General features: G+C 43.7%; 2 protein-coding genes across 9 annotated transcripts in view; one reads left to right on the top strand and one right to left on the bottom strand.

Moving 5' to 3' along the window:
- Positions 1-21,546, top strand: part of ARMC8 (armadillo repeat containing 8) — a 101,166-nt gene extending 79,620 nt beyond the window's left edge. For all 3 annotated transcript variants that reach the window (XM_037061202.1, XM_037061204.1, XM_037061201.1), the window contains 7 exons: positions 110-202; positions 2,608-2,757; positions 3,929-4,024; positions 12,052-12,147; positions 13,585-13,657; positions 15,024-15,117; positions 19,125-21,546. In XM_037061202.1, the coding sequence (XP_036917097.1) occupies positions 110-202; positions 2,608-2,757; positions 3,929-4,024; positions 12,052-12,147; positions 13,585-13,657; positions 15,024-15,117; positions 19,125-19,158 (636 nt within the window). In that variant the 3' untranslated portion in view covers positions 19,159-21,546. The remainder of the gene's footprint in view (positions 1-109; positions 203-2,607; positions 2,758-3,928; positions 4,025-12,051; positions 12,148-13,584; positions 13,658-15,023; positions 15,118-19,124) is intronic.
- The window catches only part of NME9 (NME/NM23 family member 9), a 51,020-nt gene that overhangs the window by 5,451 nt on the left and 19,018 nt on the right, over positions 1-26,551 (bottom strand). For 3 of the 6 annotated variants that reach the window (XM_037061206.1, XM_037061210.1, XM_037061211.1), the window contains 2 exons: positions 26,301-26,437; positions 24,026-24,481 (listed from right to left, as the gene is read on the bottom strand). In XM_037061206.1, coding sequence (XP_036917101.1) covers positions 24,327-24,481; positions 26,301-26,437 — 292 coding nt within the window. In that variant the 3' untranslated portion in view covers positions 24,026-24,326. Of the gene's footprint in view, positions 1-24,025; positions 24,482-24,517; positions 25,942-26,300; positions 26,438-26,551 lie in introns of those variants that run through there. The other 3 variants (XM_037061209.1, XM_037061207.1, XM_037061208.1) reach the window with 3 other exon arrangements.

Genomic DNA, 26,551 nt, shown 5'->3' with positions numbered 1-26,551 from the left:
AAAATTGGGAACAAAGTCACAAGCAGAGCGCCACTGTATGTGTACATTTAGTGTGCAAGCCTGAATTAAGCTGTGTTTTTGTGTTTGTTTTTTTCCTTTCCAATGGCAGCCAATTTTAGAATCAGGAGCTGTAGAGCTACTTTGTGGATTGACCCAAAGTGAAAATCCTGCTTTACGAGTGAATGGAATTTGGGCTCTTATGGTATGTTTCACTCTTTTCTGTATGTCATCATTTACAAAGAGAATAGAGCTTTTTCAAAGGTAAAATGAAAGAATGTATTATTTGAAACATCTAGATTTTTTAGAAATCTTGCTATTTTAGTTCGGCTTTCTAATGACCTAGGACCTAGAAGACTCCATATTCAGCTTTCAGATTCAAATACAAGCAACTTACTTGGCCACTCTGTGCCTCTGTTCTCCTATTTATTATTAAGGAAAGTGGACAGGTGTTTAAACTTGACGTACCTAATTTTGGAAAACAAATTTTCCTTATCATCAACGTACTGATATATGTCTAGGGCTACCTACTTTACAAAGCACTTTTGTGTCTCCTTTGCTTTTTAAAAATTGTATATTTAAATTACAGTTTACATTTAATATTATTTTGTATTAGTTTCAGGTATGTAGAATAATGGTTAGATAATCGTATACTTCATATAGTGATCCCACTCCCACCCCCGATATTTTAAGTACCTACCTGGCACCATACATAATTATTAAAATATTATTGACTGTATATCTGTGCTGTACTTGACGCCCCCGTGGCTTTTTTGTATGTGTCTCCTTTGCTTTTTATAACAACTTTGTGAAATAAGCTAGGGAGTATGTATATTTTACAGGTAAGTAAACTAAGGCACAGAGTGATTGAGTAACTTCTCCATGGTAATAGAATTGGTACATAAATGTTTCTAGGAAATGATTTATAATATAAATTTTTAAAATTTGTAACTATGAAGCCAAAGAACCATTTATCCTTAAGATTAGTAAAGTAAAATTTGTTGAAATTGAAATCCTACCTAGATTTTTAAAAAACACAATTATAGTAATTACAATTTAACTGCCATGTACCAGACACTAGGCAGGTGTTTTATGCTTATCTCTACTTCTTACTCTAAGTTACACTGGTATGCATCTACCTTACAGCAAGGATACTGGGACTCAGGGACACAGGGAGGGTGAGTTGGCTAAGGCCTCAGAGCCAATCAGTGTTGAAAATGGGCTTGAACCTGTCCCAGGCCCTTACTCTTCTCCCTGTTCCATTTTATGTCTGCTGTCTTTTCACATGAACTTTGGGATGGAAAAAAATCATCTAAGAAAGTAGTGAATCCAGTAGCTTCACACTTATTTTTCTCCTTAATTTTGCACCAGCTTTTAGCACTTTTCCTTGTTGAAACTCCAATTTCTTTTCTACCTAGCTTCCTCTTTAGCAGTTTTCTCAGAGGACATTCCCAAAATTTCAGTTCCCGGTTTCCAGTTCCCTTTACACTTCGGTTTCAGGGGCTTCATCCACTCTCGTGGTTTCAACTTCCACTAACAGATGAGGTTACTTTGAAACGTATGTAGCCAGACGTGACTCCCTGTTCCCAGTTCTATCACCTACCCTATGAGACTACATTTGAGGGCTCCCTGATGTGTACAGTTTTAGTATTGAAAATTGAAGTTATCATCCTATTCCTCAAATCCACATTGACGATTCTTATTCTCATCAATTTATCACCAGCCAGTGTGTTCCCTCTCCACTTAGTGTAAAACGGAATCATCTTTGGCCTGGTCTCTTGACATCTTGCTCAGTGCTGTTCTTACTCTTCCATGCCACCTTGCATCATTAGGTATCTTGATCTTTCATACATCTTAACTCTTTAATTAAAAATAAGTTCCTGGAGGACAGTAGCCACATACTGTAATAAGTCTCTACTTTACAAGAGATTTTTGTACCCAAAGTTGATTTACAACTTATTTGGAATATACCACTTTTTTTCCTTCAGACATGCAGTTAAAACTTCAGGTGAAGCTGAGATAATCCAGAAAGGAGAAAAAAGAGAAAATAGCTACTGGCCATCTGGGGTTGCTGGTGGGTTGCTTGGATACAGCCCCTGCCTCCTGTGTGACGTGGCCCAGCCGTGTCAACAGCCAGCATAGGATTGTGAACACAACAGGTTTCATGCCAGTGAAGTTAACAAAACCCACTATTTCTTTTCTTCCATAATAAACCTTAACTTTAAGTCGTCCTCAAAATGCACGGCACAGTATGCATAGTTGTTAATGGTCATTTTGTTATTAAAGTGCACAGAAGGCCACTTGGTAAATATAAGGATAATCTCAAAAGTAATAATGGATTTTGAATTTATTTGAGAAATCTTAAGATACTCCAATGTCAGTATCAGGAGGCAGTCATATTCCTAATAAAGGAGTATATACAGAAGTGACCATTGTTTTTCCCTTGACAGACACAATTATAGATAATTAACAGGAATCAGAAAAATAATGTGACTTATACTTGAGGTTTTTTTGCAGATCCTATTAGTACTTTGAAAATAATCAGCGTTACTATATAATTTAATAAAGCGAATGTAAACATAATTCTTGAAATTTCTTTAACCCTTTCAGAATATGGCATTTCAGGCTGAACAAAAAATAAAAGCAGATATTTTACGAAGCTTGAGTACTGAACAGCTATTCCGGTTGTTATCAGATTCAGATTTGAATGTGCTGATGAAGACACTGGGACTTCTTAGAAATCTCCTCTCTACTCGGCCTGTGAGTAAAATCACTGAGGTTTCCAGATTAGCCACCCCTGCATATACATTGTGAAACATTGCCTTCCCTGTCCTCTCCAAGTGTGATCGAAAAACTCCTTCCCAGAGAAGCAAGGACTTGATGTCTAGACCTGTCACCTTCATAGATGTTCTAGAAGCTGCTTCACCAAAGTGCCACCTGACCCTTCATTCCTGCACTGCTTGTCCTGTCTCCTTTCCCTTCCTCCTTGCTGCGTATGAGCCTGCCTTAATTTGTTATTTTATTCTTACCTGGTTTGCTAGCCATGGAGGGTTTTCTTACGGCCTAATCAGTTATCTCTGAGGCCTCTGATTCTTTCACTTTAGAGAATCTCCCTCGGTGGCGTTCCGTAGACATCCATCTCCTAGCCACCCCCACCCCCCCACACACACCCCAGCCCTCCTGTACTGGATTACCTCGGAAGGTGTCATTGTGCAGAACAGTGGGTATATGGAGGAACAGGGGAAGCCGAGCCTGGCTGCGGGGTCCCTGCTCATTGTTCCCTGGTGGGCCCTGAGCAGCAGTGTCGGTGGCCATTCATGTAGATGGAAGAACATGAATGGTCCCTTCTCTGTGCCTCATTTGTTGTTGCTTTTATTAGTTTATTTAAACTAAAAAGAAAAAGAAAAAAAACCAGTTCACCCATTTCCCCCACCCCATGCCATACCCCTTGCCTCTGACAACCATAAAACTGTGTCTGTATCCATGAGCTTAATTTTCTAATTTCTATAAAAATATTTGTATATGTTATTATGCATTATTATGTATATATCACTTGTTTCTTGAGTCATCTTTATACATTTATGCCCCAGATAGCAAGTATAGCTATACCATATTGTCCATGTCTCTGGCTTCCCCCATCTCCTTCACCCATTTGTATGCCTGTTTTCTTTCATATGTTTGGGCTCAAGGATCCCATGTGATTGTCATTCTATGTTCTATCAAGACTAGTCTATGCTCTCTTCATCTTCGGGTCATCAGAAAAAATGTTAAAGGCAAAATATAGCTTTAAAATGTAATACGCACTGTTCTTTGATATCTGGTTCTCTATGCTATGTTGTTCTCTTTGTAGTAGTTGTGTATTTAGAAGCCTTCTGTTATATCCTCTGGTTTGTCCCCAGATGATAGTTGTGGATTTCCCATTGTTTTGCAGCACATAGATAAAATAATGAGTACTCATGGAAAGCAGATTATGCAAGCTGTCACTCTTATTCTGGAAGGAGAACATAACATTGAAGTCAAAGAACAGGTACGTGTTCCTTTTTTTTTTTTGAGGAATATCTTTTTTAAGATTTTTATTATTATTATTATTATTTATTTATCTTTAGAGGGCAAGGGAAGGAGAGAGGGAGAGAAGTATCAATGTGTGGTTGCCTCTCATGCGTCCCCTGCTGGGAACTGGCCTGCAATCCAGGCATGTGCCCTGACTGGGAATCAAACCATGATCCTTTGGTTTGCAGGCCCGTGCTCAATCCACTGAGCCACACCAGCCAGGGCTGAGGAATATCTTCTGATTATACCACGAAAGGTTTTCTACCACCCTTTCAACTCTCTTTAAGAACTCTTCCCTCTGAAGTAGAGAACATGACCAGAGTGTGCAGTTTCACCCTCCGTGTCCTGTACTGTACACACAGTCTCTGTCTCCACAGGGACAGCTGCCTCCAGTCATTCTAGAGTGAACCCTTTCTTTAGGGTTCACCATTTCTAGTCCTTTCTACCACTGTGCTCCAACCTCAAATTCCTGGAGCTCCCTGATAAAATAACCCCTTACGCTGAAAAAAGTCTTTGTTTCTTTATTCTTATATGTTTCTGTTCTTCATTTGTATCCCTTACCCCTACTTTTTATTGAATTTCAGTAGGGTAGGTTTAGGGTAGGCAAAAAAACAACCAAACAAAAAACAGAAGCTATGTATTCATGAGAGGCCAATTTGGGAAATACTTTTCTGTAATTTCCTAGAATTTATTATACTTTTAACATAGTACATACTTTATTTTATAATTTTAAAAGTCACCTGCATACTTAAAATTTTTACACAAGATCTAAGGTAGAGATAATGTGCAAATATCTAGCATAGGTGTTGGCTGTGGGTGTGTTCGCTTTCGAAATTCATTGAGCTATACACTTACACGTACGGAGGAAGAAACTTGCCGAGTTCGACAGCTCTGGAGTTCGAGTCATGCGGCGGGCTTTAAAGAACAACCCAGAAAGTCAGAGTGGGGGACTTAGGAGCTGAGATTGAATTTGTGAGCAAGAAAACATGGTACATTTGACAAAGCTGTTTTAAGACGGATGCTTCAGATGATTTCTCTTAAAATTCAATAACAACTGTTTTTTGGTGAACAAAAATTTAACACACAAAAAAGTACAATTTCATAAGCATCACTGAAATTAAGTCTATTGAGATTTATTACTGGACTACAACCATGAGCTTCACACATTGTGCAAAAGAAATTTTCTGCCTGGAGAGAGCAAAGGAACGAATATCGTGTATTAAAGACAGCTCACCTAGATAGAATTCCACTAACCTGAAAAGTGAAGCAAGGTTAGGCAAGAGTTGGGTGAGGTCAAAAGAAAAGACCAGCAACATCAACAGTAATGTGTTTTGGCAGAACACACATAATATGCTTACAGAGTTTGGGGATGGTTTAAAAGTAGGCAGCTATGGAAGGCTTAAACTGTCTGGTTGTTAGCTGGAAGTTTAATTCCTCCCAAAAGGATCTGATAAATTTTGTTTTCTTTTTTATTAAGATGTGTTGGTATAAAATTAGCTGCAGGTATTTAAAATGTAGAATGTGATAAATTGATACGCACACACTGTGAAATGACCACTGCCTTTGAATCAGGGACAAGACAGTTCTTACCAACCCTGTTCAACATGGTGCAGGAATTCCTGCCAAGCACTGTAAGGAAAAGGGGAAAAGAAAAGGCATGCAGGTTGGAAAGAAGGAAGACTATTCCCGGAGACATGAATTTCTATGTGGAAAATGCTGTGGACTCATCAAAAAAGCTAGAGCTAATCAGTGAGTTAAGCAGCACCACAAGATATTGTAGAAGAATCAACTCTATTTTTAGATAGTAGCAGCAAACAAGTGGAAATTGCAATTTTAAAAACAGTACCATTTGCAGGAGCTCAGAAAAAATGAAATACTTATGTAGAAATCTCTCAAAACAGGTGCAGGATCTATATGTTGAAAACTACAAAACACTGATAATGAAAGCAACCCAGGACCTAAATAAATGAAGAGGTATATACTATGTTGAAATGTCAGTTTTCCCCAAGTTGTTTATAGATTCAATACAGTCCTAATCAAAATCCCACCATGACTTTTGGTAAATATGAATACAGGTGTAAATATCTGAAACCTCTTTCTGTAGATATAGATTATAAAATCTCTGGGAAAGGCAAGGGAACTAGAATAACCAAAACAGTTTTGGGGGGAGAAAAAAAACAAGGTTGGAGGATTCACAATACCTGCTTTTAAGACTTAACTATAAAAGTAATGCAATCATGACAATGTGCTGTTAGCAAAAGGATAGTACATGTATGTAAATAGAACCAAGTAGAATCTAGAGATAGACTCACACTGATATGACCAGTTTATTAATAAAGATGCAAATGCAGTCCAGTGGAGGAAAATGGTCTGTTCAACAAGTGGTGCTGTAGGGGGTGGGGGCAGGTAGAAGGGGTAAAGAGATAAATGGTGACAGAAGGAGACTTGACTTGGGGTGGTGAACACACACTACAGTGTACAGATGATGTGTGATAGAGTTGGATACCTGAAACCTGTGTAATTGTATTAACCAATGTCACCCCAATAAATTCAGTAAAAAATTTTTAAAAACACAAATGGCATGGTAACAATTGCCAAAAAAGTAACTTTGAACTCTATTTTATACCTTAGACAAGAATTAACTCAAAATGAATCATAGACCTAATATAAAAGGTAAAACTATAAACTATTATAAAGAAATGCAAGAGAAAATCTTGGAGATCTTAGATTAGGCAAAGAGTTCGTAGATGTGACACTAAAAACATCATCTAGTAAAGGCAAATGGACTTCCATCAAAATTTAAAGCTTCTGTTGTGTGAAAGGCACTGTTCAGGGAATGAAATGAAAAGTCCTCCACTGGAGATCATTTACCTGACCAATGGCTTGTGTTCAGAAGATATAAAGAACTCTGAAAACTCAACAATAGAAAAGACAGTCTACCAGACATAAAAACTGAGCAAAAGATAGCCCTGGCTGGTGTAGCTCAGTGGATTGAGCGTGGGCCTGCGAACCAGACAATCGTGGTTCGATTCCCAGTCAGGGCCCATGCCTGGGTTGCGGACCGGTTCCCAGCAGGGGACCCATGAGAGGCAACCATACATTGATACTTCTCTCCCTCTCCTTCCCTTCCCCTCTAAAGATAAATAAATAAAATCTTAAAAAAATACTGATTAAAAGATATGAACAGACACTCCCCAGTGAAATTTTTGTACACATCACTTGGAATCACTATACTTTTTAAAACAACAGACAACACAAGTACTACTAGCAAGGGTGAAGGCATCTGATGGGAATGCAAAATGATACATTTTGGAAAATAGTTTGGCACTGTCTTATAAGGTTAAGCATATACTTAGTACACAACCCAGCAATCCCATCCCTAGACATTTATTCATGCAAAATGAAAGTCTATGTTCACACAAAAACCTGTATGTAAAAGTTTATAGCAACTTTATTTGTAATTACTGAAACTAGAAACAAACCGAACATCCCTTCACTGGGTAAGGACAATACAAACTGTTATACCCACATAATGGAATACCATTCAGCAATAGAAACAGACGGATGCTGATACAGGGTTCCAGGGCTTGAAGGCAGGGGAAGCATTTGGCTGTCGAGGGGCAGCGCGGGGAGATCGCGGGGAGAGGAGGGGTAGAACTGCTGTGTGTGCTGAGTGCAGATGGTAGTGGTCGTTGTAAGGCTCCATACATTTTTCAAGTAAAACTAACCCTGAAAGAGTGAATTTTGCTATATTTAATAATTGTATTATTGGGTTTTACCAGAAAGAAATCCTGTTGGGATTGTGGTTACATTGAATTTGTAGATCAATTGGAGGAGAAGTGATGACTTAGTATTGAGTCTTCCAATTTGTGAATACAGTATTTTACCAATTTAAGTTTTCTTTAATTTTTCTTAGCAGTATTTTGTAGTTTTCAGTATGTAGGTATTATACTTCTTTGGTCAAATTACTCCTAAGTATACCATATACTTGATGCTATTGAAAGGAGTGTTTTTAAAAAATGTATTTTTAGTCACCCATTGCTGGTATATAGACATACAGTTTTTGTATATTGACCTTTGATCCTGCAGTCTGGCTAAACTCACTTTTTAGTTTTGTTGTGTATCACTTAGAATTTTTTACAAGTGATGTCATATGAGTAAAGACAGTTTTACCTACTACTTACAATCTATATGCTATTGCATCATTTCTCTTTTGTGTTACGGCTCTAGTTACAACTTCTGTACAATGAGTAAAGGTGGTGAGAGTGGACATGTTTGCCGTATTCCCAAAGTTAAAGGAAAGGCATTCAGTCTTTTATCATTAAATAGGTAAGGTGTGATCTTTCATACCTTTATTAGGTAGAAGAAATTCCTTTCTCTTCCTAATTAGTTGAGAGTTTATATCATGAGTGGATCTTGGATTTTTATTCAGTCAATTACTTTTTTGGCATCTATTGATATATTTTTGTTTTGTTTTACTTTGAATAATATGGCAAATTCTACTTACTGGGTTTTAGCTGTTAAACTAATCTCTCATGACTCCCACTTGGTCATTATGTTTCATCCCTTACATATATTGTTGGATTCAATTTACTGAAATTTGGTAAGGAATGGCTCACATCTCTGTTCATGACAGAGTTTTCTTGTGATGTCTTTGTCTGGTTTTGATCATGGGGTAATGCTTGCCTCAGGGATAAGGTAGAGATGCTCCTTCAATTTTCTGCAAGAATTTTTGAAGAATTGCTCTTCTTTCTATTTAAAATGTTGGCAAAATATACTAGTGAAGCCATCTGGGCCTGGCATTTCTTTTGTGGATAGGTATTTACCTGCAAATTCTGTTTCTTTATAGATACAGGACTATCCAGGTTATCAATTTCTTCTTGGGTGAGCTTAGGTATTATGTGTCTTTGAAGAAATTTGTCCATTTCTTCTACATTTTAAAATTCGTTAGCATAAAATTGTTCGTAATATTTTCTTGCTATCTTTTTAAAGTTTGTAGTATTCTTTGCAGTGTCTCCTCTTTTGTTCTTTATTGGTGATTCCTTTTTTCATGGTCATTCTTACTAGAGGTTTATCAATCTATCAGTCTTCTCAAAGAAACAGCTTTTGGTTTCATTGATATTTCTTTTCTCCTCTGTTATTTTTCTATTCTCTCTTTCAGGGGTTGGCAAACTATTTCTACAAAGAGCAAGACAGGTATTTTAAGTTTTGCGGGCTATTCAGTCTCTGTAGCAACTGTTCAGCTGGTCTGGCCTGAAAGCAGCTATAGCCAATATGTAAGCAAGTAGACATGACTGTCTTGCAATAAAATTTTATTTACAAAAACAGGCCATAGGTTGTATTTGGCCCACAGGCCATAGTTTGTCAGTTAATACTCTATATCTTTGATTTTCAGTTCACATGTGTGTGCATATAGCTTGTAACTCTGCTCTCTATATCATGTAAAACTGGCTTGGCCTACAAACTAATAGATCTCTTTAAGATTTGATTTCTTGTCTCCATAGGAATATTTACAATAGGGGTTATGTGGGCTTCAAAGCCGAACTGTAGTTCACTCTGCCGTGCTATACAAGCCCGAGGACGCGTGGGTATATTTTAACACTCTGAGAAGGGGAATCACTCACTTATCTTGCTGACCCAGCCTTTTCTGAGGAATATGTCCATAAATCCCACCTTACATTCTGTTTTCCTGGGTAAGAGTGAGGTAGTTCAAAAAGGTGTTTGTCATTCATTTTTTCCTCTTTCTAGGAATACCCAAGTCATGAAGCCCTTAAAATTCTTGTTCATGGTTAGAGTCATTTCTATTATTTCCTCTCAGGTGCTCTAGCCAACTCAGTCTTTCTCGCAAGGACTGAGTCTTTCTCGTAAGGAATAGGTGGAAAATTGAGAATAGGAGAGAAAGTAGTTATGGTTCTTCCCCATGCTGCCCCTCCCCACCTCTCAGCCAGGCTTTCCTTCTGTTTCCATCACTTGCCTGCACCCTCTGCAGTTTGGTTTTGTGTTCATGAAGTCTGGTAGCACCTCGCTGATGAGGATGGGCTCACTACCGCTGATGAGTATCATCCTGCTGACTTTCTCTTGGAAGGTGGGATTACTGTGAAGCTTCCTTTTCTGAGCCTTTCTGTAATCACATGAAGAGAGAGCAGAACTAGAAGAGTCTTTATTTTGCCTTCATCACTGAGCCTGATGGTGCCAGACATAGACTGCAAGAGTGTTAGGACATAGGCTGGGGAGGAGGGGGAGAGGAGTGGATACTCATTGTATGCAGTGACCCAGTGGGGCTAGAATGTAGGATGAGCAATCCTCAGTTACATGAATCTGATGTCATCTTGAACTTGAACCCCTTAAAAACAGTTGACTATCAGCTCCTTTCCAAACTAATTACTCCTGTGAATTCCATTTGTCATGCTCATGTTTGTCCCCTCATAGGATTGTCCCCACAAGAGACTCACCAAGAGTGCATACCTATTATTAATTTTCTTAGGCATAATGATAGCATTGTAGGATGTAGGAAAATGTCATTATTCTTAGTATTTTCTAAAATACTTAGAAGTTAAGTATCATGATAATTTTCAAATGGTTCAGAAAAAAGATGTAAAAAAATAAGCACTTTCACAAACACATACATGCACGCACATACACTCTTTAGGACAAATATGTTACGGTGTTTATGATGTGGAATCTAGGTGGTAATATATGGGTAGGTGCTCATTGTACTGTTCTGTTTCAAAATTTAGTAATTTTTAATAATAAAAAGTTAGGGAAGAAAATATTCCCAACCTGTTTATTCCCCCGACTGCTTTATCTGTCCTGAGAAATTCAAGGGTGTTGTCCCTGCCGAGACTTCTGACAGACTCACCAAGTACCAGATCACTTGGACATCTAGCATCTTCCCCAGGTCATCTCTCTCCCATTTCTGGGGCATATCGAGGTCTCTTTGTTATGATTTATTTGCCTCTGAGGGTGTCTTCCTCTAGTTCCAATGTGGTGGTTGTCCTCAAGATGTGTGTCCTGCCAGCTGGCGCAGGCTCCGGTCTCCACGTCAGGCCCACTCTCAGAGGAGGAGACTGGCTGCATTAGCTGTCCTTCCACTCTGGCAGCCAGACGCACAGGAGGCAGGAGCAGAGTGCAGGTGGAGGACTGCAGTAGGGATTCTGAGCCAGTGCCGGCCTCGGCAATTCAACAGACTTTACTGAGCACCCGCAATGTGCAGGCACTCCCCAGGGCATCAAGACGAAACAGGAATAAGACTCACGCCTGAACTTGGAAGGCTTCACACAATTACATTTCACTGTGGTGTGACTGAGATAAAAACAGGCCCAAGAAAGCACAAAGTAAGCACGCTCGCTTGAACTGCAAGTCAGGGAAGCTTCTTGGAGGGAATGACACCGAGTCCAGGAGCAGCATCAGTCAGGAACCACACAAAGAAAGTGATGAGAGGTGGGGCGGGGGAGTCTGAATTCAAATAATTTTCTCCAACTTGAGTCCACAGTTTGTTTCCCTTCTTTTCCTGTAATAGGTTTAAGAAAAGTCGAGTGCATGGCTAGTGGACAGGGTTCAGGCCTTTCCCCAGAAGAACAGGTGCTTGTGAGCAAGTAGCATTTGGAAAGAGAGGGAGGGGACTTGGAACACTTCAGAAGCTTGCCCCAAAGAGACTGCCTCTTTGAAGAAACCTTGTGGGACAGTCACAAGGAATGGAGTTTAGTAATGGAGTTTTAGGAAAATAATATTAAATTGTTTTCTCTTTTATTTATGCGATAGCATGAACTTTAAGACATGTGTGCCTTTGCCCAGCAATGTCTTATGCCCAGAAATATACCACTGAAATGTTTGGGTTCCTTAGGTGTTGTTACTCTTGTTGGCAGTGCGGCCAGGGGTGAGAAGTCAGGGCATTCAGACTGGAACCTGTAAGAATCCAATCTGGGAAACTGCCCAGAATCCTGAGATAGCTGAGCCTTAGGACTTGAGAGTTTTCTTGATCGCTGGCCCTTTGTTCTTTTCCAGACACTGTGCATCCTAGCCAACATAGCAGATGGGACAACAGCAAAAGAGCTCATTATGACCAATGATGACATCCTGCAGAAAATCAAGTATTACATGGTAGGCCTTGGTTTCCTTTCACTGCTCTGCACTAGCTGCACATTAGAAGGCAGGGACTTCTAACAGATTCAAGGAACTCTTTTCTGTCCTAAAGAAAAAGAAACAAGAGCAAGACCCAGAAGCTTCTGCCATGGCAGTATTATCATCCACCCTATTCCCCACCCTTGTCATCTGATCGCCTCCCTCTTACTCAGTGAAGACCTGGGCGTTCGGGTTTCTCCCATCCCCCAATCCCTGTCTTCCCTCAAGGCTTTGATTTTATGTGGGTGAACCCTCTAGCCCTCTGGCACCTGTTCCTTGATCTGGTTACTGTCGAATACATTTTGCCACCTACTTACAAACACTTAAGCCACCAACTCTTATGACGATACCCTTGATCGTATCACCAGGAATTGCCAGGTGCCAAAATGTGGGTATCAAACACTCATCCTCTTTTTACTCTGCTGATGTGGTGTAGCAAAGCCCTGACCGTGGGTGAACCTGTGTGCTCTTCGCTTGCCCTGTCAGAGCCAGCAGCTGTAGAGAATGGCACAGAGCCAGGCTGACTGGGTCGTGCTGAATTCACATTTACAACCTGGAGAGGCACTCGGCACTGCCTGGCTCCCTCCCGTGATTCTCCAGCAAGCCTGCGCCCTCATTCTCCACAAGAATAGGTTCTTACATTCCATTCTGTTTTATTTTTTAAAGATTTTATTTACTTATTTTTAGAGAGAGGGGAAGGGAGGGAGAAAGAGGGAGATACACATAAATCTCAGGAACATCAATCCATTGCCTCTCATATATGCCCTGACTGGGGACCTAACAAGAAACCTAGGCATGTGCCCTGACTGGGAATCCAACCAGCAGCCTTTTGCTTTGTGGGGAATGAAGACTCAGTCTTGTTATTTTTGGAGATGTTCCTATAAAACTAAGAGTAATTTAAATCAGACAATCAGTAGCTGAAGGGACAAATACAAAATGTCTACCTATCCAATTATTGGCTGCTAGTGACCTTAATGTTTCCTAATAGACGTAAACCATAGCTTTAGCCACAAGCTTAGAATTGCCTTATGTCAGTGTGGCCTGAATGATAAATTACAAAATTGCCCTAGAGGTGAATGATAAATTTTAAAAATGCCCTAAATATCATTATCTAGGGCACCTCTGTTGCCCTAGAGGTGTTTTGTGTGGCCAGCCAGAGGGTGTCTAAAATTTGAAGGTAAATGTCTTGGCAAGGCTTCACTCCCAAGTTTGCCAGGTCCTCCGTCATTTTTTATTGTCTTCAGTCTAATCCAGTCACTCATCAGTGCTAACTTTGTGGCCCCTCAAGACATTTGAGTTTGAACCCCCTGCTTCAAACTTTTAGGCTCTTGGGATTATTTGTAGTATGTCACACACACAAAAATAATCTAAAATGAGATTACCTCCATTTTTATTTTTATTCTTTGCATCAAATAGGGTCATTCACATGTCAAACTGCAGCTTGCCGCTATGTTTTGTATATCAAACCTCATATGGAATGAAGAGGAAGGTAAGAGATTGGTGAAATTTGTTCTGATGGAAATTATGGGAAGAAAGTCCCGCTCAGGGAAGGCAGCAGCCGTCCCTGAGATCCTGGGAGTAGAGGCACGGCTCCCCGGGCCCCAGGTACCCAACAGCGTCACCTTGGGAAACTGGGAGGAGCCTGAGTCAGCTGACAGTTCACACTGAGCCCCCACCTTGGAGTCTACACTGTAGAAGTGAGTGGCAGCCCCTGCCCTTGAGAGAGCTGAGGAGGGGGGCAGTGAGACGCACTTGGAGAAGAGAGAGGTGAGAGTGAGTGGGAGGATGGGCTTTTCGCTGCGTGCAGAGGAACACTTACAAGGACCAGGGGCAAATAAGCTGAGTGGAGAAGAGGGTGCCGTGGTGAGGAATGAGAACCGCAGTGTGGCTGTGAGGCGGTCATCCCGTCGGGAGGCCTCTGTTGGTCAGAGGTTCTCCACATTGGCTGTTTATTAGAATCTCCTGGGGTATTTTGGCATCAAACCAATGAGTTCAGAATCTGAGGAGTGGGCTCTGGGTGTAAGTTTTTTAAAGCTCCGAAGATGATTCCAGCCCCCAGATACAGGAGAGCACTGGGCCTCAGTGCGGGTTGGCTGCACAGAAGTCACCTGGGGAACTTTTTAGAACGCAGACTTCTGGGCTCCACCCCTAGAGATTCTGGTTCACTGGGTCTAGAGGGGTCAGTACATGAGTGAGTCACCGAGGCTCTTCAGTGGGGAGGAAGGACCCCGGGCGGATTGCCCCACTGAGCAACTGCATCCCGATCAGAGGGGGAGGGGAACCTGGATTCCAGGTACAGGCCCGAGAGTCCAAGTACCATCCAGGCACCAGGGAAACAAGGCTCCGCTCAGGAGCTTCTAGTCTAGTTAAAGGATAGACCAGAACGCTGTGAAGTTGAAACGACCACGTGCTGATGAGACGCAGCACAAAGCACTGGGGGGTCAGTGGAGGGAGGAAGAGAAACTAAAGAGGAGAACAAGTTCTGTTTGGGGTCGGAAGAACCTTGCTTGGTGTGTCCAGAAAGAAATGATAAAGCTGGAGTCAGATGACAGAGGACCTTGTGCCAGGCTGCAGAATCTGACCCGAACCTGACAGTCTGTGGAGAAAATTATCAAGGAGCAGAACTCAGGGTGAATTGCAGGAGGGAGGGTCTAGAGGCCGAGAGACTGGCTGGAAGGAACACTGTTGGAGCACCGAAGCAGGAGGGGTTCCGACTACACAGAGGGGGAGGCCAAGAGGGTGGGAGGGTGGAGAGCGAAGGACACTAGCAGACTCTTCTAGGTGGTTGACTGTACACCAAGGAGAGCCGCTGCCTGGGTCATGTGCCCAGTAACCTGTTAGCTTTAATCTCTTAGGTTCACAAGAACGCCAGGATAAATTACGAGACATGGGCATTGTAGATATTCTACACAAACTGAGTCAGTCACCAGATTCAAACCTTTGTGACAAGTGAGTATCAAAAGGGCCTTGCTTTGGGGCACATTGGATTCTTTTATGAAGAATTTGAATTGTTTAGTAATTAACATGGCCAAACTTAAAATCTTCTAGATTCTTGGATTCCTTTTTTAATTTTCTGTGAGCCAACTATGATGTTTGAGTAAGAGATAAACTAATAATTAGCAGATTAATAAAGATCCTCCTGTTACTCTGAATTAACACAAGCCTGGGCCAGCTTAGTAGGTATCTGGGAGGATCCAGAAGTTACTCCTTTACATATCCATAATCATTAGAATAGAAGTGCATGTGGCCTTTTGGAAAGCAGAAAGGAAGTTATTAATTAATAAAGCATTGGCTCAAAACCCCACTGTGCAGCTGTCATGTGCTGGCCTGGCTGCTGGGGATACAGCAGTGACAACTAAGGAGTCCCTGTTGTCAAAGAGCTCACCCTTTACTGTGAGAGGCAAGAGTCATCTCCAGAGATTCCTCTAACCTCGAAATAGCCAGAGTTTTCTTCCTTGCCGTGTACGCTCTATAACACAGCCTTCACTTTTCAACTCACTTCTGTGCGTTACACTGATGATAGCAAGAAACATCAACTCTTTTATTCTCTTACTCAGAAGCCCACCATGGTTTGGCTCTGCCTTTCTCCTCCCCTACGTTCCCCTTCCTACCTGTGTCCATCCTACCTGCCCTGTTCCGGTATCACACTTCCATGTTCCACCTTAATTTGCCATCTCAGTCCCCTCTCTTCAGAATGCCCCATTCATTCAACAGACATTTGTTCGTTTTGTAATACTAACCTCTACCAGGTACCGTTTTAGGCATCAGTGATATAAAGGTGAATAAAATTAATGTAAGTCCTTGTCCTTGTGGCACTTACATTCTGGTTCAAAAGACAGGCAATAAACAAATGTTTAATGCGCTAGCAGGTAATGAGATGTACTATGACTAGAAGCAAGTTGAGGGACTAGAGAATAAGAAAAGTTCTTTTCATACAGATTAGTCAGTAAAGGCCTCTCTGAGGATGTGACATTTGATCAAAGACCTAGATGAAATGTGAGTCTGCCAGACAGATGTTTAGAGGAAGAGTATTCCAGGCAGAGGGGCAGTAAGTTCAAGGGCTCGAGGCAGTAATGAGCTTGGCATGTTCAAGGAATAGCAGGAAGACCATGGATTGGAGAAAAAGAGAAAGGGGGAAGTGAGAGAAGTGGGCTCAGGGAGGTGGTGGGGAGCAGGTAAGGAGCCTCGTAGCCAATAGTAAGGACTTTGGATTTTATTCAGAGTTTAATAGGAAGTCATTGGAGAGTTCTGAGCAAAAGAGACATCTGATCTGAATTTTCAGAGGATCTCTCTGGGGGCTGTGTAGAGAATCATCTGTAACAGGGCAAGAATGGAAACAGGGAGAACAGTTCAAGACTATTGTCATGTACATAAGAAATGAGGGTGATGGTGGTAGAAGTACCAAGAAATGGTCAGATTCGGGATTTAATCTCAAGGTAGAGCCAACAGGGTTTGTTCAGGGATTTGATATAGGATGTTAAAGAAAGAGAGGAAAGAAAAATGCCTAGAGTTTTAGCCTGAGCAATTGCATAAGGAGTTGTCATTTTCCAAGACGGTGAAGACTGTAAGAGACTTGGATAGGGGTAGGGAGAATCAAGAATTCTTGTTTGGTCATGCCAACTTTGAGGTGCCTGTTAAATAAACAAGGGACTTGGAAGAGTGGAGCTGCGCATATAAATTTGGATGGTATATAAAACCACGGAGCTTGATGAGGTCACCAAGGGAGAATAAGAGAGGAGAGGAGGTAGGAGAGCTAAGGACCATACTCTGGGGTCCTTGAACATATAGGAAAAGACGTGGAAGGTCAGCACAGGAATGGAAGAAGCATCCCATGAGGCAGGCAGAGAGATCCAGGTGCATAGGTGTCGTGGAAGCGGAAGAGAATGCCTAGACAATGGCCATTTGTCCTTCAAAACTCCAGTAAGTCTTGCCTGATCTATTTTCCACTCTAACCCCCAGCCTATGCCAGGGACCCCTTCTGTGCTTCCATTGCTCCCATAGAACACACCACACTGTGTCATAGTCGACAGCCTGCTGGCCTGATCCCCCAAAGGGAAGAGGCACTTGGTAACTCTTCCCAGGATGAACGTCTGTGCCAGACTAGAGCACACAGAGCTGGGCCTGTGCCTTCCTGAAGCTTATAGTCCAGCGCTTTAAGGAAGAGAGAGAAATCCCTGAATAACTGACTGTAGCCCAAGGCTGCTGAGTGTCTCATCAAAGGCAAGTCAAAGCCAGCCATGAAGTGAAGGCTGGATTTGAGCTGTACCTTGAGAGCCTCCACCTCCACCTCCACAGCAGTAGTAATAGCCGCTGGCTTAAATGATGGGCTCTATCAGCCCATCCCTTCCGGCCAAGAGCCAGATTATTCCCTGAGTAGCACTCTTATGTTTGTTCAGAAATGATAGCGGTTCTGCTGCAAATCACCTTTGGGATGACCTGGAACATTACAAGAGGCCTCACCAGCATGATGTAGGGTAGGTTTGAGCCCTGGCCTACATGGCTTAGACCAGTCTGGTATTGTTCAAATTTGTATGGCGCATAAGTTTTCAACAGTTGCTAAACTTAAACCTCTAGAATAAAGGCCTGAACTACCCTACCTAAGTTCATCCAAGGAAAGATGACCTTGCTTCCTTAGATAATAATAGATAGCAGAAACAGTAAGGGCACAGTCTCAGCTAACCTCTGAGAAAGATCCAGGAGTCTGAATTGGCAGTTTTAAAGAGTAATACAGAGTTTTGATCAAGACCCTCTTGTGGACATTCCCACCCTGTGCCACAGTAAAGCCCGTTATCTAAAGTAGACACTTCTCAGGTTTCTTCTGTTGTTAAGGCTTCCAGAGCCTTTGACTTTCAAACACAGGTGAGGAACCGTTGCTGACCAGCCCTCTCCACCCCAGGCTCAGAGGGCATCAGGTTTTGGGGGAGAGGTGGATGGTCATTCGGGGTAACATGACATCAATCATAAACTCGTTCTCTAGATTTCCTTGTAGAACCTAGCTCACTCATAACTTGGAGACAGTCTTCTGATGGGTTGAACTGTTGTAACTATTATCTTTATAGAGTCTTAGATAATTGCAAGAATATCCCTAAGTATACCACTTTTAAAACTGTAGATCATATCTATTACTTTGCCGTACAGAAACTGCATTTGAGTCCAGCTTATTGCATGCCCGATCTACTTGCTTTCAACAGCTAATAGTAACTGAAAATGTTAGCCTTTCCTAGTTAACATAGAAGGGAAAGCCATTACTAAAACCTGACTTTTTAATTCCCATAATTGCTGTGTCTTTAGAAACTTTGCTAAGCTCATAATAGGAGTGAGTAGTAAGGGAGGCCGCCTCAGCCCTAGCTCCAGTCACTGCCCACATTATACCTGATCCTCTGCAACTAGTGAGCATTCGGGCACCATAACAAACACACACCCCATGTCGATCAGTGTCATCATCAGGAGAAGATGCGATGAGACTGTAGCCAGTTTTAAGACATTGGAACCATGATGCTGCCTCTTCCCATGAGCTCTTAGCCTTTCCACGTACCTTCTAATCAGCACCTAAACACCTTCCTGAGTCAGTTTTTAGTTTACCAAACCTTCGGTGTCCTTCGAGGTGTCCTGTAGCACTAGATAAAAGCTGCGTGGCAATAGACCATAATTCCAGATCTGCGACAACTATGTGCCAGTGACAAAGGAAAACTGCAGTGTCACTGGGTTGCAGCAGGTGTAAGAACAAGAGCTGCCCTTTCTGAGAACCCCAGGAAGAGGGATGCAGCCAGCTGGGTTGGAAGTGTCTTCTGACTGCAGATTTCTGCCCCCATAGGGCAGGTGCCCGGCTGGTCTCACCCCAGTTCACGTTGGGGAATCTAACATTTTAGACTTTGCCCACTACCATCTTCAAGCCCTAGGTTTTTTTCCTCATTTATACTTCTGAGATGATGACCAAAGGAACTTTGTGATTTCAGGGCCAAGACGGCACTGCAGCAGTACCTGGCGTGACTCGAGCACCCTGGGCACCTGTGAGCATCCCACATCCTTGTTAAAGGAAGTACAGGAACTAGCCTCATTTGATTCCTTCTATTTGCACAAGTCACCTTGGACTGCAGGGAGCTGTTTTGCAAAAGCAATTTGGTAGGCTTAGATCTCAAATTCATCTTGAGAACATATTTTTGAGGTAGTAATTTCCTCAGAGGACTATTGTGTTTTGTTTTGGTTTGGTTTTTTTCCCGAACTACCTGGACTCTTTATTAGAACAATCGACCGTTTTCCTTTGGACCTACAATTTTTTGCCTATGCTGCAGCCACTTTGTGAGTGAGAATGAATGTGTCTGTGTGTACACAGTTGTGTGTGTGCGTGTGCACGAGGGTCAGGATGAATGGATGTGTGAGGGGGGATATCTTAAAATTTTCTTTTCTTATTTTGTGTGAAAATCTCTTTTCTACAGATTTTCCAGGGTTTAAGCATTGCTTGCTGTATAAAAAAAAAAAACTTTACTGAATTATATACAGTTTGAATGAAATGTTATTTTAAAAACAAAACAATTGTTAAGTGTTCCATAAAGGTTATGTTGAATTTTGGTCAGATGAATATTTGTAAGTAAAAAATATATGCATTTCTGAACCTCAATTTACATAGATTTTCTTTATAAAAGAACAAAAAAATAAAAAAAAAGAAAAAGGAAAGGTTGGCTATTGTTGGCCTGAATAACAGGCATGATACATGGTGCTGTGCAAAATAGTAAGCTAGCCTCTTACTGCCGTCAGTATCGGCCTGACTCAGTAAGCTCTCCGACTTCAAGTCAGACATACAGGGTGGAGTACAAGATTCAGCTTAGGTCTTTTGAAGCATCAAAGGGAAATATTAACTACTGATAGTGAAAGCCCAGCCATAACCCTGGTTCCTTGGCAGGAACTGGGCACCCAGAGCCTCCCAACTGCCCTCAGTTCTGTCATTGGTGCAGCAGTTATCTGGCAAGAGTTAGACCCAGTCATAGAACCTTATGCTCAAGCTATCACCTCCTGGAAACAACGTCGGGTCGCCTTGTGCTTCCTGAAGCAGCATATATCACTATGAGATTCAAGAATGTTCTACACACCCATCTGTGGAAAGAAGCCAAACGCAGGATAGTTTAGAAAGCTGTTTTTCTCTTAGCGGGGTGTGGCAAATTCCATACTAGTCACTCAGGTCTGCTGTTGAGTGTCCTTTTGGAAAATGATATAGAAATTTTAGTGAGAGATGTGGCTAAGACTGTTTCCTGCAAGAAGCCAAAAGCACTGAAGTTTGGAAGAAGGACAGGGACTCTCCCGGGAGGCCTGAAGATAAGCTCTTCTCCCGGCGAGTGCTGCTCAGCCCTGCTGCAGCCCATAGCTTGGCGTCTGCTCCAGCTGCTGGGTCAGCTTCAAGGTGAACTCAACAGAGGTTGCTCTTGACTGTTTGAAGATAGAACCAGCCTTCCTTTCCCTTTGTTAAAGAAAGTCAAAGGCACTGTTGTCAGGAAGCGTGGTCTGTGGCCCAGAAGCTGGCCGCGAGTGCGTGCCTCTGACAGGGTCCCAGGCCCACCAGCTGCTCCTGATGAGGTTGCTTGCGTCACAGCCGCCGCGTCACCACTCTGTACCTTCCTTGGAAGACTCAAATGTGTCTGATTGCAAATGAATGTTTTTAAATGTATTTAATGCAGTTCTTCCTGTCCTCAACATGACCACCCAAGATTCAAACACAGAGATTTCTAAGTTGTTCTTTTTTCAGACCAATTTTAATTTAAAGATCAATCACAACTGGCACTTGGGTTTTGTGCAGCTGTCAGTGTGGGAGAACACCCTTGGTTGGCATTTGAGACACAAAACACTATAGAGTTGGTATTCCAAAGTACCAGGTAATAAACACAAGGAAACCAATAATGAATTGCTGAGACAATCCTGAACCCAGGTAGCATCAGAAAGCTAAAGGCCCAATGAAATAATACTTTCACACTTCAACTCTGTGGATAAATCTTGCCTGTGGCTATAAACATATGGTCAAAGAAAAAGTGCTTTACTATAATTAACTTCTCTGATTTGAATGAAGGAAAATGTATTTATTAAAACAAAGCTGTTTGCTGCTCTACACAGGTGCAGTGTTCAGTCAGCAAGGAGGTGGGAGGAATGGGGCGTGATCTTGTGTCTTCACCCAAGTTCGTAACTAAGCTTCTCGCTCTCTCTAATACTGCATTCTGTTTCTCCTTTTGTGCCCTGATTGTAACCCAAAATTTATGAACTAGAAAAGAATGTCCAGTTTAATAAGTTGCATTTTTTTCCTTGAGCACTTTATGCAGAACAACACGTGTTCTTCTGGTAGTGTTTGGATGATACGGTTTTAACACATGCTAATAAAAGCCAAGAAAGACCATGGCAATTTCTATAAAGGAGTCTGTTTTCCAAGTATCTAGAACATTAGGAAATATTAGGAGGTAACGTGTACTGGCTTCTGCAACCTGTGATTTTTGGTGAATAAGAAACCAGAAAGTGGCTTTGCATTTCAGAGGGGGTGACTGGTGCCCAAGGGTCACCACAGTTTTGGGGGGCCTCTGTGGCAGTCTGGGGGCTCCTCTCTTCCTGGTCTCCTGAAGGCCAGAAGAACCTTTCTGGGTGGCCACTCCCAGCCACCAGGATCTCCCCAAAGTTGTGCCTGCCCCCTCTGACCTCTCTCCTCTTCCCCTGAGTATGCCACACCTCCACTGCCACCTGGACCCAGCCCGAAGTTTGGCAGATGACCAGCTGCACGGTTCATGAGCAGCTGCTACCTCTCTGCAAGGATCCACGGGCCCTTCACGCACTGTGCCGCCTTCTTTTCATCGTCTCTAAAATGCAGAGGCGCACCTCCTGAGGTGACGTGCGGCACACTCCTGCATCTCTCTCACTAAAAATAGAGAGAAGGCCAAGGATCCCTACTCCAGAGCACAGGGGTGGGGGCAGGGGCAGGGGAGGGATGGTGAGGTGATTGGCAGGAGGAGAGGGAATTCCCCTGTTGTGGGGGGAACTTGGAATTGATGCCTGAGAAAGGAGAGGAAAGGGGGACTGGCCCCCGACCCTGACTGGGAGCCAACATGGAGCAATCCCAACACCTTGCCACCTGGGATAGAGGCTAGTGTTGCCCCAGCCCCTTTGTACTGACTTCCCCTCCTCACTGAGTGAAGAGGCACATGTCAGTCCCCAGCTTGAGGGAAATTGTAGTCCGTGCCCTAGCTTGAGAGAAAGCTGAGGGACACCACCCGCTCCCCGCCCCACCCCGCCAAGGGCCATGTGCGGCCTACATGAGCCCTCTGCCTTTCTTTCCCCCTCTGTCTCTGCAGCCTGTGGCTCCTGACCTTGTCTGCCAGGCAGTCCGCCCTCCGCCCTGTCAGGTACTCACAGCAGGAGCTGAGAGGCTTTAACGCCAAGTGGTGGCTTTCCTGCAGCCCCTGGCTTCTGGGGGAGGGAGCCAGGCACAGCGTCACTGCCAGCAAGTCCCATCCTCAGAGACTGGGCTGACATTTTAGCCACTCTCCTAAAGGGACCCTGCCCCATTATCACCACCCCCATTCCTGCTGCGATCCTTCTGGATTCTGAGAAAACACCCCACTCTAAAAGAAGGAAGGGCGTGTCAACACTCCTCCTACTCGGGCCTCTGGCCTAGTGTCCCCCGAGTTCTCTGTCCCGCCCTGCCCCACGTACCAGCACAGGTCATTCCCCGACCCCAGGCCCACTCCTGTCACCTAACCCTCCCTGCTTTCGGAGGCTTTGGTCACTCCATCGCTCCTCTCTCCGGTGATGGCAGATCCTGGCCTCCCAGCTTCTGGGAAGATGAGGTAGCTGTCAGCTAGGTGCCCCCACCCCCAGTGCAGCTTATTGGGAGCCACTCTGCACCTGTGGTGTGGAAGACCAGGCGTAGTAGGGCTCCAGCTGTTCTAGCGTTTGCCTGCTCTGAGGTGAGCGCAGAGCAATTGAGTTCCCCCTCGAGCCCACTCGCAAGGGGGAGAGCACAGCCCTGTGGTGGGCTGGAGTCCAGGGGTGGGAAACAGTGGATTCGACTTCTCTACCGTCCTGTTGGGGGCGGGCTGCATTGTTCCACACAGGGGTCTGCGTGCAAAGGGCGTGGGTGTTCCCATCACAATGGGGCTCTGGTCTCCACTTCCATGAAGCCCAACTCGCCCCACCCCATCTCCAGTGCCAGCAGAGTGCCTTATGCTATGGGCTGTGGAAAGAGTAATGCCCCTGACAAGAGCGGTCTTCTGGGCACTCACTCCCCATTTAAAGAACTTCAAGTCAGAGGAGCAAAGTGTTCTGGAGAAAGTCAGCCATTTTCCTTTCACCTCGTGATGCAGAAAACCACACACAGCCTTTTGCTCAGTCAGAGAGGAAGGTTCTGCCTGGGCTCAATGAACTTACAACCAAACCGAAGAGGACACTGGTAAGAGGTAATGGCCGTGCGTGCTGATGCTCATGGGGCGAGAGTAGTCGCTTTTTGCTGGAAACCTGTATCCCTTAAGGACATGACCATGGAGGGGCAACAAAACCAGGCGATTTGGTGAAAGTTGGAAACAACAACCTGGGTCCATGGGTCCGTGAGGAGCTCTCAGGTTTTAAAACTAGGCTTTAGCCAAAATGAGAACCCAAAAAGATGGGGATAGGGAGTGTCAAGAAAATTCAGTGGGCCCTGGTTCCCAATGTGATCCCCAAAATCCCTTCGTGAACACACCCTGATTTTCTGCGGACGCAGGTCTTGCAGCACCACAGGGATTCCCAGCCCATCTCACCTGCCTCCAAGTCCGTGTGCCCTGGCGCGTCCCAGCCAGTCCTGTGCACTGCTTTCAAGCTTATAGTTAAGCTCATAGTTTCAAGCAAGTTAAGCTCTAAAATAGTTTATTCATAAAATAGATTATTGGGGAACCACTGTCCTATGTAACTCAGGGTGCCCCGCAAATGACAGAACAGAGTGTAATAACTGATACCCACTTATTTCAGTGAAATCCTAGAAATAGCCCCGCAAAAGTATAAAGTGTATGTTTAACAAGGCAGGAAACTGTGTATTTTATTGTTCATGAAAGATAGCTAAACTAAAAAAGTTTCAGCACTCAAAAGGGTAGCGTGCAATCCTAGAAGTTTCCTTCTGTGCAGCAGGTGCAAATGCACTGACATTTCCTTTGGGGGCCTCACCCCAGGTCAGGTGCTCTGGAGGCGGCACATCCATTCAGTCCACATCCTCGGGGAAAGGAAGCACCTCGGTGGGGCTCACCGCTCATTCTTCCTCGTGGTCTGTGGGACGACAGACGCTCTGAAGGACTTCCGAAAGAGCCCTGTCCCAGTCCTGTGTCCCACACAGCACCCACCAAGAAACAGGCAAAGCGAATCTAACTACACAGACAATAAAATTAGGGGTCAGGATATATGTGTCAGGGACTAGAAATTAAAGAAGTAGGAGAATGAGTAACATTTGTTGAGCACTTAGTATGCATCAGTCACAAGGCTAAGAACTTGACATCTTTTGTCTTCACAACAGTCGTCTGAGGACGATTATTTTCACAGAGGTATTATTATGGGGCTATAATGGGCCTGTCATTTCCATTCCACAGATGAGGAAACTGAGGTTAAAAGGTAAATTAACTTTGCAGAGGCTATTCGGCTGGTAGATAGCGGAGCCAGGATTCAAACCCAGGATTATGTGTCTCCAGTGTCCTTGATCCCTGCCCCTTAGCAGAAAAAGTGCTGGGTCAGTTGAAAGCACACTCTGCCCCTGCCCCCTGGGAAGGCATGGCACAGCAAACAGATGGGCAGGACATCAACTCCTCTGGGAGGCTGCTTCAAAGTCATGCCCACAGAAGGCTGCACACTTACTCCCCAGATGGGATTTGGGCTCAGACCCTTCTGAAATTCTGTGCCCTGTGCCATTATCACCTGAGGCCCAAAGCCAGCCTCATGATCTCCCAACACTCAACTCAGTGGCCCCGATGATGAGTATTCCCCAGCCCATCCACTCTTCTTGTTCCTCAGTCTTGCATCTGAGTCAGACCTACTTGTTTCCAATCACCCCTCTGAAAAGGAAGCACATGTCCCATGACCCTGTGTCCATAAGGAAGTGCATCACGGGCTCGCTGAGGTCAGGTGCATAAGCCAGTCACAGCAGCGCCACCACCGCCAAAGCGAGAGTCCCTCCCAGCAGGAGCATGGCTTTAAAGAACCACAGTGAGGACTTGGATGTGTAAACTTCGTACTTTCCATGATTTCTCAGCTCCCTAAGCCATTGCACTCTCAGCTAGTCCCTCAGGTGGCAGTGACAAGGATGAAATGAGGGCCAGCCCGACCTTGCCCTCAGGACACCTACTCTTCCTTGGCTGGATTCAGATCTTGAGAAAACCATGAACATACCAAACATTTAGGTAAATAAATTGGTTAAAACCCAAACGTTTGGGCACCACAGGTTATTACTATTTCAGATCTGCTTGTAGCGTTCTCCCAAAAATCCACACACACACACATCCTTTGCTTTGCTCAGGATATTCACCCTCTGGCCCCTTCCACTTGACCTCAGGATCAAACAAGAAACGCAGGTGACCTCCGCAGCAGGAGCAGGGCCGGGCCTGATTGTCCCACTTGTGCAATGGGGTAGGCCACATGCACTTTGGACTCCTTAGGTTTCTCACCCAGATTGGGAAGGAATGAGCCAGCGTGACTGGGTGCTAAGGAATGTGAGGGTGACGGCAGGCTCCAGGCAGAGGCCCTTCCGTGTAACCCTCTGCTCAGGGACCCGCCGAAGGCGCAGCGTGGGGTCTGCAGCGCACAAAGGAAGGGAGAGAATGACTGGCTTTGCCAAAGGCTTCCAGTTGAGTTAAATTTTCCCAGTGATTGGCACAGGAAAATGCAAAGTAACTTTGCAACAAAAACATGGCTTCAGAAGTAAGAAGGCAGGAAAAAAAATGTAATGTGATTTAAAAGCACCACTGTTGCTCTATGAAAAGACCACACTGATCAGGACTGCTACTGAAGTTATATAATGGCTCCTGTTTCTGAGCAGGAAAATTTCTTACTACACTGAAGACTTGATCACTACGTAGTTATTATCAGTCCCCCAACCCCATCCCATATTCACCAAAGATTTAATAAAGACCAAACCTGCCTCGATGACTTACCCAGGGGGGCTTCTGGAACTTGGTCTGAAAACTTAAAACCGGGGAAGAGCAAAGCCAGTTCTCGACGGGCGTCTTCTCTGTCCCGGCTTCCATGGACCGCGTTGAAGGGCATTTCTGTGCCGTACTGAGCGCGGAGACTGGGAGCATTGGCAAAATGTACAAGACACAATTGTTTCATTTCAAAAGAAATGTTTTGCTCTCTGGCAACATGGTCTCCAGCTACCAATCAGCACCCGGCATTTCTGTGAAAT

Source organism: Sturnira hondurensis, unplaced genomic scaffold (genome assembly GCF_014824575.4).
Source record: "Sturnira hondurensis isolate 20B ecotype Veracruz unplaced genomic scaffold, ASM1482457v3 Scaffold0013299, whole genome shotgun sequence".
Taxonomy (NCBI): domain Eukaryota; kingdom Metazoa; phylum Chordata; class Mammalia; order Chiroptera; family Phyllostomidae; genus Sturnira; species Sturnira hondurensis.
Note: the sequence above shows the minus strand (reverse complement) of the source record. Positions and strands in the feature narration are given on the sequence as shown.